The sequence below is a fragment of the Salmo salar genome, chromosome 16, assembly GCF_965601325.2.
Source record: "Salmo salar chromosome 16, fSalSal1, whole genome shotgun sequence".
Classification (NCBI taxonomy): Eukaryota; Metazoa; Chordata; class Actinopteri; order Salmoniformes; family Salmonidae; genus Salmo; species Salmo salar.
The window spans coordinates 18,363,545-18,383,255 of NC_138306.1; the positions used below are offsets into that span (position 1 = coordinate 18,363,545).

At 41.5% G+C, this 19,711-nt stretch overlaps 1 protein-coding gene across 2 annotated transcripts in view; it reads left to right on the top strand.

Moving 5' to 3' along the window:
- LOC106573298 (chaperone Ric-8B) overlaps positions 1-18,576 on the top strand; it is a 31,607-nt gene extending 13,031 nt beyond the window's left edge. For both annotated transcript variants that reach the window (XM_014148226.3, XM_014148227.3), the window contains exons 7-10: positions 37-181; positions 6,260-6,404; positions 6,945-7,064; positions 10,885-18,576. In XM_014148226.3, coding sequence (XP_014003701.1) covers positions 37-181; positions 6,260-6,404; positions 6,945-7,064; positions 10,885-10,993 — 519 coding nt within the window. In that variant the 3' untranslated portion in view covers positions 10,994-18,576. The remainder of the gene's footprint in view (positions 1-36; positions 182-6,259; positions 6,405-6,944; positions 7,065-10,884) is intronic.
- Positions 18,577-19,711: the final 1,135 nt, after the last annotated feature.

The following is a 19,711-nucleotide window of genomic DNA, read 5'->3' on the forward strand; positions in this document are numbered from 1 at the left end:
TGTGGCTCTGCCCCCGTTGGATGTGTTTGTCTCCAGGTACTGCCCCCGCTGAAGGAGGTCAAGGTCAGGCCGGAGATAGGGTCCACCGTTAGGAACAAGCTGGTGCGCCTCATGACCCACGTGGACATGGGCGTGAAGCAGAGCGCTGCAGAGTTCCTCTTCGTCCTCTGCAAAGAGAGTGGTGAGAAAGAGATAATGAGCAGGCTGTATGATAGGGATGTGCACGGTTATTCGAATATCCCAACGGACGACGTTAGTATTCGAATACATGCGAGTTCATTTTTTCTGAATAAAAAATATATAATAATGATTTACCTATTTTTAACACTGAAAAGGTTTTTTATAAATTAAAATATTCATGTTACATACAGGGATATACCATGACATTTAAAATGAATAATATAAGAAAATGACAAACGTCATAGTTTTATGACGTGCGCACCATAAATAACATTGTGTCTGCTATAAGTTAGATAGTCTTGGCTGTTGCCGAGTTGCCTTTGGTACTGGTCGTCAATAGCTTCAATAGCCCATTCAAAAATATATATCTTCTTCACCCCCCCCAAGGTCGATGTCCGTGGCCCCACGGAAATATAATTTGTATAATAAAAAATAAAAAATGCAAATCTGTCAGTTTAAGCTAGAGATGTTTTTTTTTTTTTTTGTTTTTTTTTTACATCGGATGCGGTGTTTGTCAGACCATGGACATCTCACAAAATTGTCTGTAGGGTCCGAACGGTTTGACCTATAAACTATTATGACCCCTCTATGGGAAGGTGAGACATACATGTCGGTTGTTATGCTCTAGGACGACTACAGGCCTCACAAGACTCATCTGAATGTCCCCTGGTACCAGTTGAAAAAATGAATGGAAGTATACAGTACCAGTCAAAAGTTTGGACACACTTACTCATTCAAGGTTTTTCTTTATTTTTACTATTTTCTACATTGTAGAATAATAGTGAAGACATCAAAACTATGAAATAACACATGGAATCATGTAGTAACCAAAAAAGTGTTCAACAAATCCAAATATATTTTATATTTGAGATTGTTCAAAGTAGCCACCCTTTGCCTTGATGACAGCTTTGCACACTTTTGGCATTCTTTCAAGCAGCTTCATGAGGTAGTAACCTGGAATGCATTTCAATTAACAGATGTGCCTTGTTAATTTGTGGAATTTCTTTCCTTAATACATTTGAGCCAATCAATTGTGTTGTGACACGGTAGGGGTGTATACAGAAGATGGCACTATTTGGTAAAGACCAAGTCCATATTATGGCAAGAACAGCTCAAATGTGACCCGTTTCAGGAAACTAGGCATATGTCGCGGGTCACTACTTCACAGGAGAGTTGTTTGAACGTAAACTTTTTAAAAAAAAATCAAAATGCTTTTTTTTTGCCAGAAATGCCTTCTCGAACTTGTGAACTTTCATGTGCCTTAATAACAAACCTGTAAATACTAATACAATTGTTAATTTACGAGCCTAGTAGGTTTAGCCAAAGAAAAAGTGAGCAACCTTCCCACTAGCCATGATTGGCTGAGATGAGTGGGCTGGACATGCCGAGAGATGAGTTTGGATTGGTCTGCCATATAGCATGCTTTTGTCTATTTGAGCTGGTCAGTATGTCTAGGTAATCCTGTCTAACGAGGCTTTAAAAAAATATATATGTATCTTGTATTAAAACTGCATAAGTGTTGCTCGCCACTTTCTGGAGGACTGAAATCAGTGGAATTTAAGTATGATAGCTAAGGAGATGGAGAAAATACCTGTCTCTGGATTACATCTTCAAACTAACTAGCGTCCAACCATGAATGATGTATACGGGTAAGATAGTCCAGCTAGCTACGTTTTCAGATATTACACGTTTCTAATTTTAACAGACATTTGCCTGGCTAGCTATAGCCTAATGTTAGCTAGCTAACATTGAACCTGGTTGGTTAGTTACCTGCAGATCCACGCAGGGTAATAATGTCATGAGTTGTGATTATGGTTCATTGTTTACCTAGCCAGCTAGCTATGTAACGTTAGCTGGCTGGCTCGCTAGCTAATGTTACGTGTATGACCTTATTATTTGTATCTCAGAGCCATTTACTTAGCTAGCTATAGACTAATATTAGCTAGCTAACATTGAACCTGGTTGGTTAGCTACCTGCAGATTCATGCAGGGTGTACGGTCATGAGTAGGGATTATGGTTCATTGTTTACCAAGCTAGCTTGCTAGCTACATGTCTTAATAAAAGACTCCACTATGCAAGTAACCATTTCGGGTGCGTTCGTAAATTCAGTCTGGCCATCTACTCTGATTTCAGAGCACTCTAGTCTGAGTGTGGCAGAGAGCGCTGAATAACTGATGAATTTACAAACGCTCAACACCCGTTGAATATGGCATGGCCGGTGTCAGTTAACGTCAGCAAAAAAGCATAGTTGTTGCCAGCAGCACAGTTACAGTCACCAGCGCTCTGGATAACATGAAAACAGCCTAACCAGCTCTGCTAGGGTGAGTAAAATGGTCAGAGTGGGGTGTTCTCTCGTTATGTGTCTGGAAGTAGCTCGCAAGCTAGCCAGTTAGCTTGGGTGCTTGACCGCTGCAGTGAGGTCAGAATGTTCGGATCAACCCTGCTCAACGCGAAACGTTCTGAATTTAAGAACGGACAATCTGACAGCACAGTTGCATTCACCAACACTCTGGATAACATAACAGCCTAACCAGCTCTGCTAGGGTGAGTAATGTTCAGTGAGCTGTTCTCTCTCACTTAGATGTCTGGATGTAGCTAGCAAGTTAGCTTGGATGCTTGACTGCTGTTGTTGGGGCTAAAGCTTAAGAGGCTGTGAACGATGCTGAATGGGTGTAGACAAAGAAGGGCTCTCCAATAGTAGTACCAAAACATTGAAAAGCCATTTTCTCAAAAGTGAGTTTAAAAGTTAATCAACTTTCAATGCAGAATAACTTTCCCATTGTTCCTCAACTTTGTAGCTCTGAGTCTCTACTTTTATTCAATGTAAAAAACACAATTTCAAATTGACCGATTTTGAGCCGGTCGTGCACAACAAATAAGCCAAGAGAAACGACAGTCCATCATTACTGTAAGACATGAAGGTCAGTCAATACAGAACATTTCAAGAACTTTGAATGTTCCTTCAAGTGCAGTTGCAAAAACCATCAAGCGCTATGATGAAATTGGCTCTCATGAGGACCACCACAGGAAAGGAAGACCCAGAGTTACCTCTGCTGCAGAGGATAAGTTCATTAGTGTCCAGCCTCAGAAATTGCAGTCCAAATAAATTCTTCACAGAGTTCAAGTAACAGACACATCTCAACATCAACTGTTCAGAGGAGACTGCGTGAATCAGGCCTTCATGGTCGAATTGCTGCAAAGAAACCATTACTAAAGGACACCAATAAGAAGAGACTTGCTTGGGCTAAGAAACGCGAGCAATGGACATTAGACCGGTGGAAATCTGTCCTTTGGTCTGGAGTCCAAATTTGAGATTTTTGGTTCGAACCGCTGTCTCTTTGTGAGACGCAGAGTAGGTGAACGGATGATCTCCGCATGTATGGTTCCCACCGTGAAGCATGGAGGAGTGATTGTGTAGAGGTGCTTTGCTGGTGACATTGTTTGATTTATTTTGAATTAAATTCACACTTAACCAGCATGGCTACCACAGCATTCTGCAGCAAGACGCCATTCCATCTGGTTTGTGCTTAGTCCCACTCATTTGTTTTTCAACAGGACAATGACCTGACACACCTCCAGGCTGTGTAAGGGCTATTTGACCAAGAAGGAGAGGGATGGAGTGCTGCATCAGGTGACCTGGCCTCCACAATCACCCGACCTCAACCAAATTGAGATGGTTTGGGATGAGTTGGACTGCAGAGTAAAGGAAAAGCAGCCAACAAGTGCTCAGCATATGTGCGAACTCCTTCAAAACTGTTGGAGAAGCATTCCAGGTGAAGGTGGTTGAGAGAATGTCAAGAGTGTGCAAAGCTGTCAAGGCAACGAGTGGCTATTTTGAAGAATCTAAAATCTAATCCAATATTTTTTGGTTACTACATTATTCCATGTGTTATTTCATAGTTTTAATGTCTTCAACATTATTCTACAATGTAGAAAATAGTAAAAATAAATGAAAAACCCTTGAATGAGTAGGTGTTCTAACTTTTACATTTACATTACATTTTAGTCATTTAGCAGACGCTCTTATCCAGAGCGACTTACAGTAGTGAATGCATACATTTCATACATTTTTTTTTTTTTCTTTCCTGTGCTGGCCCCCCGTGGGAATCGAACTTTTGACTGGTAATGTGGAGACTGTTTAGTGCCAGAAATAAGGGGTTACAGACATGTAAAAAAAATACATAATAATAACACATTTTTTCTTATCTCTCAGATATACAGTGAATTCGCAAAATATTCAGATCCTTTTACTTTTTCCACATTTTGTTATGTTACAGCCTTATTCTAAAATGGATTATATTGTTTTCCCCCCCCTCAATCTACACACAATACCCCATAATGGCAAAGCAAAAACAGTTTTTTAATTTTTTTTTGCAAATGTATTAAAAATCTAAACTAAAATATCACATTTACATAAGTATTCAGATCCTTTAGCTCCTTTGGCAGCGATTACAGCCTTGAGTCTTCTTGGTATGACACTACAAGCTTGGCACACCTATATTTGGGGAGTTTCTCCCATTCTTCTCTGCAGATCCTCTCAAGCTCTGTCAGGTTGGATGGGGATTGTCGCTGCACAGCTATTTTCAGGTCTTTCCAGAGATGTTCGATCGGATTCAAGTCCGGGCTCTGGCAGGGCCACTCAAGGACATTCAGAGACTTGTACTGAAGCCACTCCTGTGTTGTCTTGGCTGTGTGCTTGGGGTCATTTTCCTGTTGGAAGGTGAACCTTTGCCCCAGTCTGAGGTCCTGAGTGCTCTGGAGCAGGTTTTCATCAAGGATCTCTCTCTGTACTTTACTCTGTTTATCTTTTCTCGTTCCTGACTAGTCTCCCTGATTCTGAAAAACATCCCTACACCATGCTTCACCTTAGGGATGGTGCCAAGTGTCTTCCAGACGTGACGCTTGGCATTCAGGCCAAAGAGTTCAATCTTGGTTTCATCAGACCAGAGAATGTTTTTTTCTCATGGTCTGAGAGTCCTTTAGGTGCCTTTTGGCAAACTCCAACTGGGCTGTCATGCCTTTTACTGAAAGTGGCTTCCATCTGACCGCTACCATAAAGGCCTGATTTGGTGGCGGGCTGCAGAGATTTCTGTCTTTCTGGAAGGTTCTCCCATCTCCACAGAAGAACTCTGAAGCTCTGTCAGAGTGATCATCAGGTTCTTGGTCACCTCCCTGACCAAGGCCCTTCTCCACTGATTGCTCAGTTTGGCTGGGCGGCCAGCTCTAGGAAGAGTCTTGGTGTTTCCAAACTTCTTCCATTTAAGAATGATGGAGGCCACTGTGTTCTTGGGGCCCTTCAATGCTGCATAAATGTTTTTGTACTCTTCCCCACATCTGTGCCTCGACACAATCCTGTCTTGGAGCTCTACGGACAATTCCTTCAACCTCATGGCTTAGTTTTGCTCTGACATGCACTGTCAACTGTGGGACCTTATGTAAACAGTTGTGTGCCTTTCCAAATCATGTCCAATCAATTGAATTTACCACAGGTGGACTCAAATCAAGTTGTAGAAACATCAAGGATAATCAATGGAAACAGGATGCACCTGAGCTCAATTTCGAGTCTCATTGCAAAGGATCTGAATACATATAAATACAGTATATTTTTAAATGTTTTATATTTGTTTTAATTGGCAAAAACTTTCATAGGAAAAAAAAATATTTAATCTGTTTTAGAATAAGGCTGTAAGGTAGAAACATTTTTGAAAAAGTCGAGGCGTCTGAATACTTTCTGAATGCACTGTAGGACAGACACTTCAGTCCCAACCAAAAAAATCCAAAGGAATTTTGTTCTGTTGTTCCATATAATGAATGTTATTCATTGGGTTTCTATGGGCTAATGGCAGTAAGGCCAAGTAAAATGTATGAAACTCTATTTTTATATACTTCAAGGGGTCTTAAAATTCTAAATCAAATACCAAAATTATCCTTTTTACGACCGTCTTTAAATGGTTTTTCGAATATCCAACAAAAATGTATGATACTATTCGAATAGTGAAATGATTTCAAACCCCCATCCCTACATAAAGTACAGTTGTCCATCGTTTTGTACTGATTTCTCCCCCTCTAATCCTCCAGTGGACCACCTGTTGAAGTACACTGGGTATGGTAACGCAGCAGGACTCCTGGTGGCTCGAGGCCTGCTGGCAGGGGGGCGAGGAGAGACTCTGTACTCAGACGACGAAGACTCTGACACCGAAGAGTACAAATCGGCTAAACCTTTGTGAGTAGGCAGAAGCTTTGAATACATGACCATAGACACGCATGCCTTGCTTTGAATTACTAAATGTATGGATTAAATGTTGGGTTGGCTTTAGGGTGTGTCATGGGAGTGCCACAACATTTATTTAACTACAACAGAATCCATTGGACCAAGGGGTGTTTAATCAATCACTTTTACGTGAGACCACTTAAGTGCCACTCTAGTGGCCAGGGCTGTTCGATGTTGGTTCTGGAGTGCCGAAACACTTCTGGCTTTCATCCTCTCCTTCTAATAAGGGACTTATTCAGACCTGGGACACCAGGTGAGTGCCATTATCTACCAGGTATTAACAAAAAAACAGAAGTGTTTTGGCCTTCCAACACCAGAATTGAACAGACCTGTGTTCTAGCCAAACATTCAGGACAGTCAAGCATTGGGTCATTTTCACCATCATTATTAGGCTGTCATTATAAATAAGAATTTGTTCTGAACTGACTTCCCTAGTTAAATAAAGGTTACATACATTACGTCTTCTCTTTGTCCTATCTCTGTCTGACTCAGCATCAACCCCATCACGGGTCACGTGGAGGAGCCCATGCCTAACCCCATCGAAGACATGACTGAGGAGCAGAAAGAGTATGAGGCCCAGAAACTGGTCAACATGTTTGACAAGTTGTCAAGGTAAACCAACCACCATACAACCTCCTCATGTATGAATGCAACAACAACTGTGTTTGCCAGCAGTGTTTCTATTCATTGTAACCCTCAATGCCAGATTATTAACCTTTCTGAATGATATAGCTTTGTATCCTGTTTGAATGATTCTCTATGGCTTATTATTTGTCCCCCTGAACCTGAACGTCTGCTGTCTTCATTCATACTGGCCTTTCCTTAGCAAGCAGCACCTAGCGCTACTCAGAGAATGATGTGGATGCGAGGCTGAGCGCGCTCCCTGCCAACCAGTTCATTTGAGGAAGAATCTCCTGCCGTTAGCCCCGGTGCTCAATTAGGCCCCGGCCATACCACCTCGGCCGCCACTGCATTCAGCTAGAGTCAATGGAAGCCGCCGCCGTTGGCGTGCCACTGCTGCATCATTACCAGAACACCATTAATTAGCGTCCTAATTGGCCCACACAGTGGGGTCGGAAGCCCTCGGCTCCTTTCTACTCCTTTATGTGGTACTTTATGTCAGGGTTTTTAATAACGTGTCTACTTCCCTTTATTCACCTTTCTCCTCATTCAGCCCACGAGCCAAACATTGTACGCTAACTGACAGGGGAGTAGAACTGAGACATAGGCACAATTAGAGAGAAGAGGCATTGGTTTTGGGGTGGAGGGGTGAATATGTTTACAGACACAAGAAAAGCTGACGTTGTCATTGTTCAGCCACAGAGAGGGGGTTGAGTCGTAATGAGACGCGTGTGCCTGTCTACAAGAGGCTGATTCCTTTCCTCTGAAGCCAGATCCTCCTCCTCCTGTATCCCTCCAGCTCTCTATTCTGCTGTGTCGGTCAGTGTCAAGTAGACATGGCGAGAGGGTGATGACACAGGTTTTATCCCCAATGGGACCCTATTCCCTATATAGTGCAGTACTTTTCACCAGTCTGGGACTATATAGGGAATAGGGTGCCATTTGTGATGCAACCACACTCACCAGCTGCTGCCCTTCCTATCCAACATGCCACGATGGGCTCTCAGGAGATGGCTCAGGGCCCTGCAAGAATGTGCTTCCCCTCGCAGCTTACCTGCTCCTCCAATTAGCACATGCTCTGAATCTGACCCCCTACACAAACCATATCTGCTTGCCTGGGTCCTCAGATCCTGCAGAGTGGGGAACAGGACAGGATGCACCACGGGATTAATTGGTAGAACGGACTACAATGTAGGAGTGTTGTCAGTGGGTGTTTTTTTTTTCTTCTTCTTCTAGACTCATTATCTTGTTTTTCACCCTGTTAGAAGTTATTATATCTTTATAAAGCCCATCTCTGGTTGATGTGATTGGGATTGGTTTGGGACTGGGACAGGTATATGGCTGAATGGCTCTCTGTCTGGAGATACTGAAGTCTCCTGAAGGAGGCTAAACCTCAAAAACGTATCTGTCAACAACACTGACCCCATAACCGTTAACCTGCCATCTTTCCGCCATAGCCTGCCATACACAGTACCCAATCAATGTCTCACTAAAAATCCTTCTTTAACCTGTCTCCTCCCCTTCATCTACATTGATTGAAGTGGATTTAACAGGTGATTTAACATAGCATTGACCTGGTCAGTCTGTCACGAAAAGAGCAAGTGTTTCTAATATTTTTTGGTCTTGGTTATTGTTGATGGTTTCATTACGCATTTGATAGAGGATGTGGCACCGTGAAACAGGGTTGTGCGTAGTCGTCAGAATTCGCCCCAGCTTACGTATCTTTTTTTATAAAACAAATGATTTAGTGCTTTTCACTGAAAGGACATGAGATAAGATCTTCAAATTTCCTTTGTGCCGTATTCATACCGCACAATCATATTACATGGCTCACCTCCAAGTCCTCTTTATCATAGTCCTCCTCCAGAGCTTTACTCTGTTTTTTGGGGGGAGGAACCAGGAATGAGGAGTTATATGTTAATTTGTGTTTGAATTGTGCAAATGAATGCAAATGTAGCCATGGTTTTAAGACTTTGATTGGCTAATTCTGTGATAACACATCTGAGAGGGAGCTGGTGGCACACAGTGCAGATATAATTGGATTAGGATAGAGGGCCTGGTGTGGCTTTGAGGAGATTACACAGAGCACTGATCCTGTAATTAAACTGACCCACAGAGGAGAGGAGAGCGTGGAAGGGGAGATGACCAACAATAAGAGTCTGTGTGTGTGTTCACATGTGTTTTGAGTGAATGAAGGGGGGACGGGTCGTCATCCAGGGTTCTTGAGCGCCAGATGTAAGAAAAGACGTGCCACCACCACTCAACAACGGGCCTCTTTAGAAGGTGTAGAATGCGTGACATAAAGGGTTTTGAGGTTCAAAACAGCGCAGGTGGATTGTGGCAGCAACAGATTGGTCTACCAAATGAAACGTGGGCATTGTACACTATTGTGTCAAATGTTGAAGGAGAAGATTTCTAAATCCATACACTGGGACTAAGCATCTGCTAAATGACCAATGTTCTAAATGCTTCTTATTCGGTTCAATTACAGGTTATCAACAAAACGTTACAATACAGTGTAGAGTGTTCGATTTGGCTGCTGTGGGGCAAGGAGACCCCCAGCTCTGCTAAAACCATTGACCACTGCATGCCGTTTTCAGAGATTGTTAAATAAATGTTATAATAATTTTGTTTTAATATCAACACCTCTTGAAGAGCATAGTCAGAACTATACATTTTCGATTATTCCACATTTAGCTCTATCATCAGTTATACAGCAAGTAACTGAATGCTTTTCATGATCAGTAAACATCAATTGATCAATTATTTTCAGATACGTGAGGGTAGCCTATCCATTTGGCATGGAGCTAGCTAGCTAAGCAAACGTGCCATTTAGCTTGTTTCATCAGAGATCAGACCTTTTGGAAAGACCTTGACACCTGCAAGTCCTCATCCTGGTGTTTGTCAGTCAGACTACTGTCATCACCACTATAGATGGCAAGCTAAAATGGCCATCTAGTTTATCCTCTGAAAGTTAGCATGTTAACTAGCCATATTGACATGATCGGTTATTAGGTAGATAGACAATTTGTGATTAAACACTCTTAAAAACATTGAAAATGGGATAATGTTAGCTAACTTCGCTAGGTAGGCCTATGCTGTTTGGAGAAAAAATTATATAAGGTCTACTTACCACTATGTTTAGCCAACTACTAAATTTCTAACGATAGCTTGCAAAGTAAACATTATCAGCTAACAGTACATCGGCAAATGCGCATTTCTACTGCTTGACAGGCATCCTTCTGGGGTGCATCCTCTTCTCAACCTTGAGTGACTGTGAGACCTCTTCTGGGTTGTAACATGTTTGTTTTCCTCTGCACTCCCCCTAGTCTTTGTTGGTGACTATTTGTATTCTCCTGCTGTGATGTACAAACTGTGTGTTGTGAATACCACAAAGTAATATTCTTGTTTCTAACAGGGGTTGTGCTCAATTTGAATAGAATATAGTCAATTCAGGAAGTGATTTGAATTTAGAAATGTAAAATGTTTTGAAATAGCTTCTACCTTTCAGTTTATTGAGAAGTCATTGAAAATAAATGACCTTTTTTCAATTATTGAATTGTAATTTTTGTTTACTTCCTGAATTACTGCCTTCAATTTAAGTTGAACCCAATCGTGGTTTCTAATCACCGTCAAACACGGTTCTCCAGACCAGGGTTGAATTCATTTTGAAATGGAAAATTAAAACAAGTGTTTCTTATTGGACAAGTTCAGGTAGTCCCGGCCTGTTTCAGTTTGTTTTCTTCCGTTTGGTGCCTAGTGAATACGACCCAGTTGTGATGTTGTTTGTGTCTGTTTTTGTGCTCCACAGGCAGCAGCTGATCAGACCGATGGGGGTGAGGAGGGACGGCACACTGGCACCCCTAGAGGAGGCTCTTAGACAGCCCACGGCTGACAGCTGCAGCTCAGACTCAGACTAGAGCCACTACGACACAGATCAGACCACCCTATACAGTGCCCTCAAAGTATTCATACCCTTTTACTTATTCAACATTTTGTTGTTACAGCCTGAATTCAAAATGGATTGAATATAATTTATTTTTCAACCAGCTACACACAAAACCCCATAATGACAAAGTGAAAAAGGTTCTTAACATTTTTGCTAATTTATTGAAAAGACAGAAATATCTAATTTACATAAGTATTCACACCCCTGAGTCAATACATGTTATAATCACCTTTGGCAGCAATTACAGCTGTCTCTAAGAGCTTTGCACACCTGGATTGTACAACATTTTCCCATTATCCTTTTTAAAATTGTTCAAGCTCTGTCAAATTGGTTGTTGACCATTACTAGACAACAATTTTCAAGTCTTGCCATCGATTTTCAAGCAGCTTTAAGTCAAAACTGTAACTCTGCCACTCGGGAACATTCACTGTCTTCTTGGTAAGCAACTCCAGTGTAGATTTGGACTTGTGTTTTAGGTTATTGTGGAAAGCAGACTGAACCAGGTTTTTCTCTTGGATTTTGCCTGTGCTTAGCTCCATTCTGTTTCTTTTTATCATGAACAACTCCCCAGTCCTTAACGATTACAAAAATACCCATAACATGATGCAGCCACCAATCTGCTTGAAAATATGGAGTGTTACTCAGTAATGTGTTGTATTGGATTTGCCCCAGTCAAACAGTTACTTGCTTTGCCACATTTTTTTGCAGTTATACTTTAGTGCCTTGTTAAGCACATTTTTTTCTTCTGAACTGGTTAAGGCTTGCCATAACAAAGGGGTTGAATACTTATTGACTCAAGACATTTCAGCTTTTCATTTTTATTTCATTTGTAAGAATTTAGGAAAACATAATTCTACTTTGACATTATGGAGTATTGTGTGTATGTATTTCATTGACCAAAAAAATCTAAATGTAATCCATTTTAAATTCAGGCTCTAACAAAGAAAAAGTGGTGTGAATACTTTCTGAAGGCACTGCACCTACAGTAGGCTGTGTCCAGGGCAGAGGTCCCCTCCCTCACTTGCTGTCTGTCTTCCTCTGTCAGAGACTGAAGGGGCCTCACCCATTCTCCATAGGCTGTTCTGTTCTCTAAAGCTGACTTGATACAACAAAAAAGCTGATTTTTAAGCCTGACTTGATACGACACAGGAAAGGACAGGGTTGGGTCGAGCACATCCTCCCGACCACAGCATTGTTACTACTTTAATGTTTAGTTAGAATTTTTTTAATGAACCATTTCTCTGCTCATGCCTCTCAAATTTGATAGAATGAAAGATGGCTCTTAATCAAATTGCTGTATAGATGTGAATCACTAAAAGCATGGATGGCGGGGTGGGGTTTGGCCAAATTGAATTTGGATAGGAAATCATTCCTTAGATATATAAATATGTTGATTTTGTTCTTTATATGTTGAACGTGTGACTATTTATTAGGATGAGTGCTCACAGAATAAGTTGTAAAAGAACGCATGCGTGCGTGCGTGTGTATATACAGTACCAGTCAAACGTTTGGACACACCTACTCATTCAAGGGTTTTACTTCATTTGTACTGTTTTCTAGATTGTTTAATAATAGTGAAGACATCATAACTATGAAATAACACATGGAATCATGTAGTAACCAAAAGTGTTCAACAAATCCAAATATATTTGAGATTCTTCAAAATAGCCAACCTTTGCTTTGACTAAGGCTTTGCAAACTCTTGGAATTCTCTCAACCAGCTTCACCTGGAATGCTTTTCCAACAGTCTTGAAGGAGTTCCCACATATGCTAAGCACTTGTTGGCTGCTTTTCCTTCACTCTGCGGTCCAACTCATCCCAAACCATCTCAGTTGGGTTGAGGTCGGGTGATTACGACATGATTCCATATGTGTTATTTCATAGTTTTGAGGTCTTCACTATTGTTCTACAATGTAGAAAATAGGAAAAATATGGAAAAACCCTTGAATGAGTAGGTGTGTCCAAACGTTTGACTGGTAGTGGCCTTGTGTATGTATGTGTATACATACACTACAGTTCAAAGGTTTTGTTTTGTCCTTGTTTTTGAAGGAAAAGCACATTCTTGTCCATTAAAATAACATCAAATTGATCAGAAATACAGTGTAGACATTGTTAATGTTGTAGATGACTCTTGTAGCTGGAAACGGCTGAGTTTTAATGGAATATCTACATAGGTGTACATAGGCCCATTATCAGCAACCATCACTCCTGTGTTCCAATGGCACGTTGTGTTAGCTTTATCACGTTGAGACTGGTGTTTTGCGGCTACTATTTAATGAAGCTGCCAGTTGAGGACTTGCGAGGCATCTGTTTCTCAAACTAGACAATCTAATGTACTTGTTCTCTTGCTCAGTTGTGCACCGGGGCCTCCCACTCCTCTTTCTATTCTTGTTAGAGCCAGTTTGTGCTGTTCTGTGAAGGGAGTAGTACACAGCATTGTACAAGATCTTCAGTTTCTTGGCAAATTCTCTCATGGAATAGCCTTAATTTCTCAGAACAAGAATAGACTGACGAGTTTCAGGAGAAGGTTTCTGGATTATTTTTGCCTGTAATCGAAGCCACAAATGCTGATGCTCCAGATACTCAACTAGCCTAAAGAAGGCCAGTTTTTTTGCTACTTTAATCAGGACAACAGTTTTCAGCTGTGCTAACATAATTGCAAAAGGGTTTTCTAATGATCAATTACGCTTTTAAAATGATAAACTTGGATTAGCTAACACAACGTACCATTAGAATACAGGAGTGATGGTTGCTGACAATGGGCCTCTGTACGCCCATGTAGGTATTCCATAAAAGAATGTGCCGTTTCCAGCTACAATAGTCATTTACAACATTAACAATGTCTACAGTATATTTATCAATTTGATGTTATAATGAATGGACAAAAAAATTAGCTTTTCTTTCAAAAACAAGGACATTTCTAAGTGACCCCAAACTTTTGAACGGTAGTGTGTGTGTGTATATGTATGCATACATACGTGTGTGTGTGTATATATATATCTCAGCGAAAAAAGAAATGTTCTCTCACTGTCAACTGCATTTATTTTCAGCAAACTTAACATGTGTAAATATTTGTATGAACATAAGATTCAACAACCTGAGACAAACTGAACAAGTTCCACAGACATGTGACTAACAGAAATGGAATAATGTGTCCCTGAACAAAGGGGGGGGGTCAAAATCAAAAGTAACAGTCAGTATCTGGTGTGGCCACCAGCTGCATTAAGTACTGCACTGCATCTCCTCCTCGTGGACTGCACCATATTTGCCAGTTCTTGCTGTGAGATGTTACCCCACTCTTCCACCAAGGCACCTGCAAGTTCCCGGTCATTTCTGGGGGGAATGGCCCTAACCCTCCGATCCAACAGGTCCCAGACGTGCTCAATGGGATTAAGATCCGGGTTCTTCGCTGGCCATGGCAGAACACTGACATTCTTGTCTTGCAGGAAATCACGCACAGAACGAACAGTATGGCTGGTGTCAGGATGAGCCTGCAGGAAGGGTACCACATGAGGGAGGAGGATGTCTTCCCTGTAATGCACAGCGTTGAGATTGCCTGCAATGACAAGAAGCTCAGTCCGATGATGTGACACACCGCGCCAGACCATGACGGACCCTCCACCTCCAAATCGATCCCGCTCCAGAGTACAGGCCTCGGTGTTAACACTCATTCCTTCAACGGTAAACGCGAATCCGACCATCACCCCTGGTGAGACAAAACCGCGACTCGTCAGTGAAGAGCACTTTTTGCCAGTCCTGTCTGGTCCAGCGACGGTGGGTTTGTGCCCATAAGCATTGTTGCCGGTGATGTCTGGTGAGGACCTGCCTTACAACAGGCCTACAAGCCCTCAGTCCAGCCTCTCTCAGCCTATTGTGGACAGTCTGAGCACTGCATTCCTGGTATAACTCGGGCAGTTGTTGTTGCCATCCTGTACCTGTCCCGCAGGTGTGATGTTCGGATGTACCGATCCTGTGCAGGTGTTGTTACACGTGGTCTGCCACTGTGAGGACGATCAGCTGTCTCCCTGTAGCGCTCTCTTAGGCATCTCACAGTACGGTCTTTGCAATTTATTGCCCTGGCCACATCTTCATGCCTCCTTGCAGCATGCCTAAGGCACGTTCACGCGGATGAGCAGGGACCCTGGGCATCTTTCTTTTGGTGTTTTTCAGAGTCAGTAGAAAGGTCTCTTTAGTGTCCTAAGTTTTCATAACTGTGACCTTAATACCCCACCGTCTGTAAGCTGTTAGTGTCTTAATGACCATTCCGCAGGTGCTTGTTCATTAATTGTTTATGGTTCATTGAACAAGCATGCGAAACAGTGTTTAAACCCTTTACAATGAAGATCTGTGAAGTTATTAGAATTTTTACGAATTATCTTTGAAAGACAGGGTCCTGGAAAAGGAACGTTTCTTTTTTTGCTGAGTTTATCTACACACACACACACACACACGTGTGTACATGCATACGGAAAATATTCAGACCTCTTGACTTTTCACATTTGGTTACATTACAGCCTTATTCTAGAATAGATTTTTTTTCAATCTACACACAATACCCCATAATGACAGAGCAAAAACAGGTTTTTAGACATGTTTGCAAATGTATAAAGAGAACGGAAATATCACATTTACGTAAGTATTCAGGCCCTTCACTCAGCACCTTTGGCAGCGATTACAACCTTGAGTCTTCTTGGGTATGACGCTACAAGCTTGGTACACCTGTATTTGGAGAGTTTCTGCCATTGTTCTCTGCAGATCCTCTCAAGCTCTGTCAGGTTGGATGGGGAGCGTTGCTACCATAGCTATTTTCAGGTTTCTCCAAAGATGTTCGAACGGGTTCAAGTCCGGGCTCTGGCTGGGCCACTCAAGGACATTCAGAGACTTGTCCCAAAGCCACTTGTGCGTTGTCTTGGGTGTGTGCTTAGGGTCGTTGTCCTCTGGGAAGGTGAACCTTCGCTCCAGTCTGAGTTTGAGCGCTCTGGAGCAGGTTTTCATCAAGGTTCTCTCTACTTTGCTCCAGTCATTTTTTCCTTGATCCTGACTAGTCTCCCAATCCCTACCACTGAAAAACATGCCCACAGCATGATGCTGCCACCACCATGCTTCACCGTAGGGATGGTGCTAGGTTTCCTCCAGATGTGACACCTGTTGGTATCCAGGCCAAAGTGTTCAATCTTGGTTTCATCAGACCAGGGAATCTTGTTTTTCATGGTCTGAGGTGCCTTTTGGCGAACTCCAAGCGGGCTGTCGTGCCTTTTACTGAAAAGTGGCTTCTTTGTGGCCACTCTACCATAAAGGCCAGATTGGTGGAGTGCTGCAAAAATGGTTGTCCTTCTGGAAGGTTTTCCCATCTCCACAGAGGAACTCTGAAACTCTGTCAGAGTGACCATCGGGTTCTTGGTCACCTCACTGACCAAGGTCCTTCTCCCCCGATTGCTCAGTTTGGCCGGGAAGCCAGCTCTAGGAAGGGTCTTGGTGGTTCCAAACTTCTTCCATTTAGGAATGATGGAGACCACTGTGTCCTTGGATCTTCAATGCTGCAGAATTTTTTTTGGTACCCTTCCCCTCGACACAATCCTGTCTCGGAGGTCTACGGACAATTTCCTTTGACCTCATCTCTTGGTTTTTGCTCTGACATGCACTGTCCACTGTGGGACCTTATATACACCGGTGTGTGACTATCATGTCCAATCAATTAGATGTATTACAGGTGGACTCCAAGTTGTAGAAACATCAATGGAAACAGGATGCACCTGAGCTCAATTTCGAGTCTCATAGCAAAGGGTCTGAATACTTACGTAAATTAGATATCTGTATTTAATTTTCAAAAAATTTACCAAAATGTCTTAACATATTTTCACTTTGTCATTAAGGGTATTGTGCGTAGATAGGTGACAATTGTATCCATTTTGAATTCCACCACAAAATGTGGAATAAGTGAAGGGGTAGGAATACTCTCTGTATACAGTGCATTTGGAAAGAGTTCAGCCCCTTCACTTTTTCCACATTTTGTTACATTACAGCCTTATTCTAAAATGGATTAAATAAAAAAAAATCCTCATCAATCTACACACAATACCCCGTAATAAAAAAGGGAAAACAGGTTTTTAGAATTTTTTGCAAATGTAAAGATTAAAAAACAGATACCTTATTTACATAAGTATTCACACCCCTGAGTCAATGCATGTAATAATCACTTTTGGCAGCAATTACAGCTGTGAGTCTTTTCGGGTAAGTCTCTAAGAGCTTTACACACCTGGATTGTATAGTATTTGCACACTATTCTTCAAGCTCTGTCAAGTTGGTTGTTGATAATTGCTAGACATTTCCAAGCCGATTTATGTCTCAACTAATTAGGCCACTCAATGTCGTCTTGGTAAGCAACTCCAGTGTATATTTGGCCTTTGTGATTTAGGTTATTGCCCTGCTGAAAGGTGAATTCATCTGTCTTATGGGAAGCAGACTTAACCAGGTTTTATATTAGGCTTTTGCTTAGCTCCATTCCATCTTTTTTTTTATCCTCTAAAACTCCCCAGTCCTTAACCATACCCATAACATGATGTAGCAGGATTTGCCCCAAACAACACTTTATATTCTGGGCAAGAAGTGAATTGCTTAGCCACATTTTTTGCAGTATTACTTTCGTGCCTTGTTGCAAACAGGATGCATGTTTTGGAATATTTTTATCCTCTTCAGACTTCCTTTTCACTCTGTCAATTAGGTCACTACAATGATGTTGATCCATCCTCAGTTTTCTCCCATCACAGCCATGAATATGTAACTGTTTTAAAGTCACAATTGGCCTCATGGTGAAATCCCTGAGCGGTTACCTTCCTCTCCAGCGACAGAGTTAGGAAGAACGCCTGTATCTTTGTAGTGACTGGGTGTATTTAATAACTTCACCATGCTCAAAGGGATATTCAATATCTGCTTTTTTTTCTCCTTTTTTTACCCATCTACCAATAGGTGCCCTTCATTGCGAGCCACTGGAAAATCTCCCTGGTCTTTGTGGTTGAATATGTGTTTGAAATTCACTTCTCGACTGGGGTCCTCACAGATAATTGTATGTGTGGGGTACAGAGATGAGGTAGTTATTCAAAAATCATGTTAAACACTATTATTGCACACAGAATGCGTCCATGCAACTTATGTGACTTGTTAAGCACACTTTTACTCCTGAACTTACTTAGGCTTGCCGTAACATATGGGTTGAATACTTATTGAGTCAAGACATTTCAGCATTATTTTTAATTACATTTCTAAAAATGTCTAAAAACATAATTCCACTGACAATATGGGGTATTGTGTGTAGTAGGCCAATGACAAAATCTCAATGTAATCCATTTTAAATTCAGGCTGTAACACAACAAAATGTGGTATGAATACTTTCTGAAGGCACTGTATATTCCTCTGGTGGGCGATAAGTACTTGGATGGTTTCTGCCTTACCCATTGGGGACACTTGACATTCAGAAATGTTTATTAAAATGACTGTTTTCCTAATGTAACTTTCATTAGCCGATTCCGCATGGCATTAAAACGATAGAAAAAAATATTTTGAAGACGCAATGGATTTTATATATGTGTAATCTACTGATATATAGATTCTGAGTTACATTTCCTTGAATATTGTACATTGCTGCATATTGAATAGATGCATAGGCCTTCATGTACAGGTCGTTGAGTTTATAATATTGTTGACCATCACTCTATTTGAAGAAAATTGCATAGTTGAGGTATGGTTCTTTGGTTAGTGCACAGCAGCACTGTCTCTAGTGTGTCCCATAATATTCTTTCTGGCAATCATGGCATATGTGAAGGAGAGTATTCCTTTAGCTCTGTTTATACAGTACCTGGTGCTAACATGTATCTTGTGTTCTGATTTAACCTTGAACAGATAGTGATTAGATCACGACAACCAAATGTTAATAATATAAGGTGTAACCAGGGTTAATTTTTTGAGATATGGCATCGGCAAGATTAAAACCTGTGACCTTCTGATCCCTATCCCAGTGCCTAGTCCATTGCACTAGCAAGGGGGAGGGCACCACTCTGTTCAGGAAGCTGTTCAGTCAGTCATTTAGAATTGTGGTGTTCCTGCTTGACTACATGTATTGCATCAACCAATGGTTGTGCGCCACCTCATCGACTATGCAGTTGGGCACCAGATTGCTGTATCATAAGATATGTGGTTAGCTGATATATTAAACACGTATCCAAGTGTTGTGATATCTGGAAGGTGTTTGCAATGTAGTCAGGCAGGAACACCACAAGTCAGTAGATTAGAAGAGTATGTTGGGTAGGTTGGAAAACAAAAAAAACGCATTGGGAATCGAACTGGCAACCTTGTGTGTTGAATGTGGGCACAATCAGAATGTGGACAAGGTCAGGACACAAGTAGCTACAATATATTTTTTATTTGCTGTGAAAAACTAGGTTCTCTATTCAATCAGACCCGCTTTAGCCAACATCCGCAGAGCGGTTGTTTTGGCGGTGTCGGAGGTGACACTTTAAAAGAGCTGTCAAATCCACAAGCTGCTCTTGGCATTACCTAAAGTGGGGGAATTGCCATTGGCTGCTGAGTCTAATTAAGATAAATCCCATGCAGCCTTGTTTACAAGTTCAGACACTAGAATGTGAGATGTAATCTACAGCTTGATTAGGCTGATAGAAATCCTAACTTTGTTGAA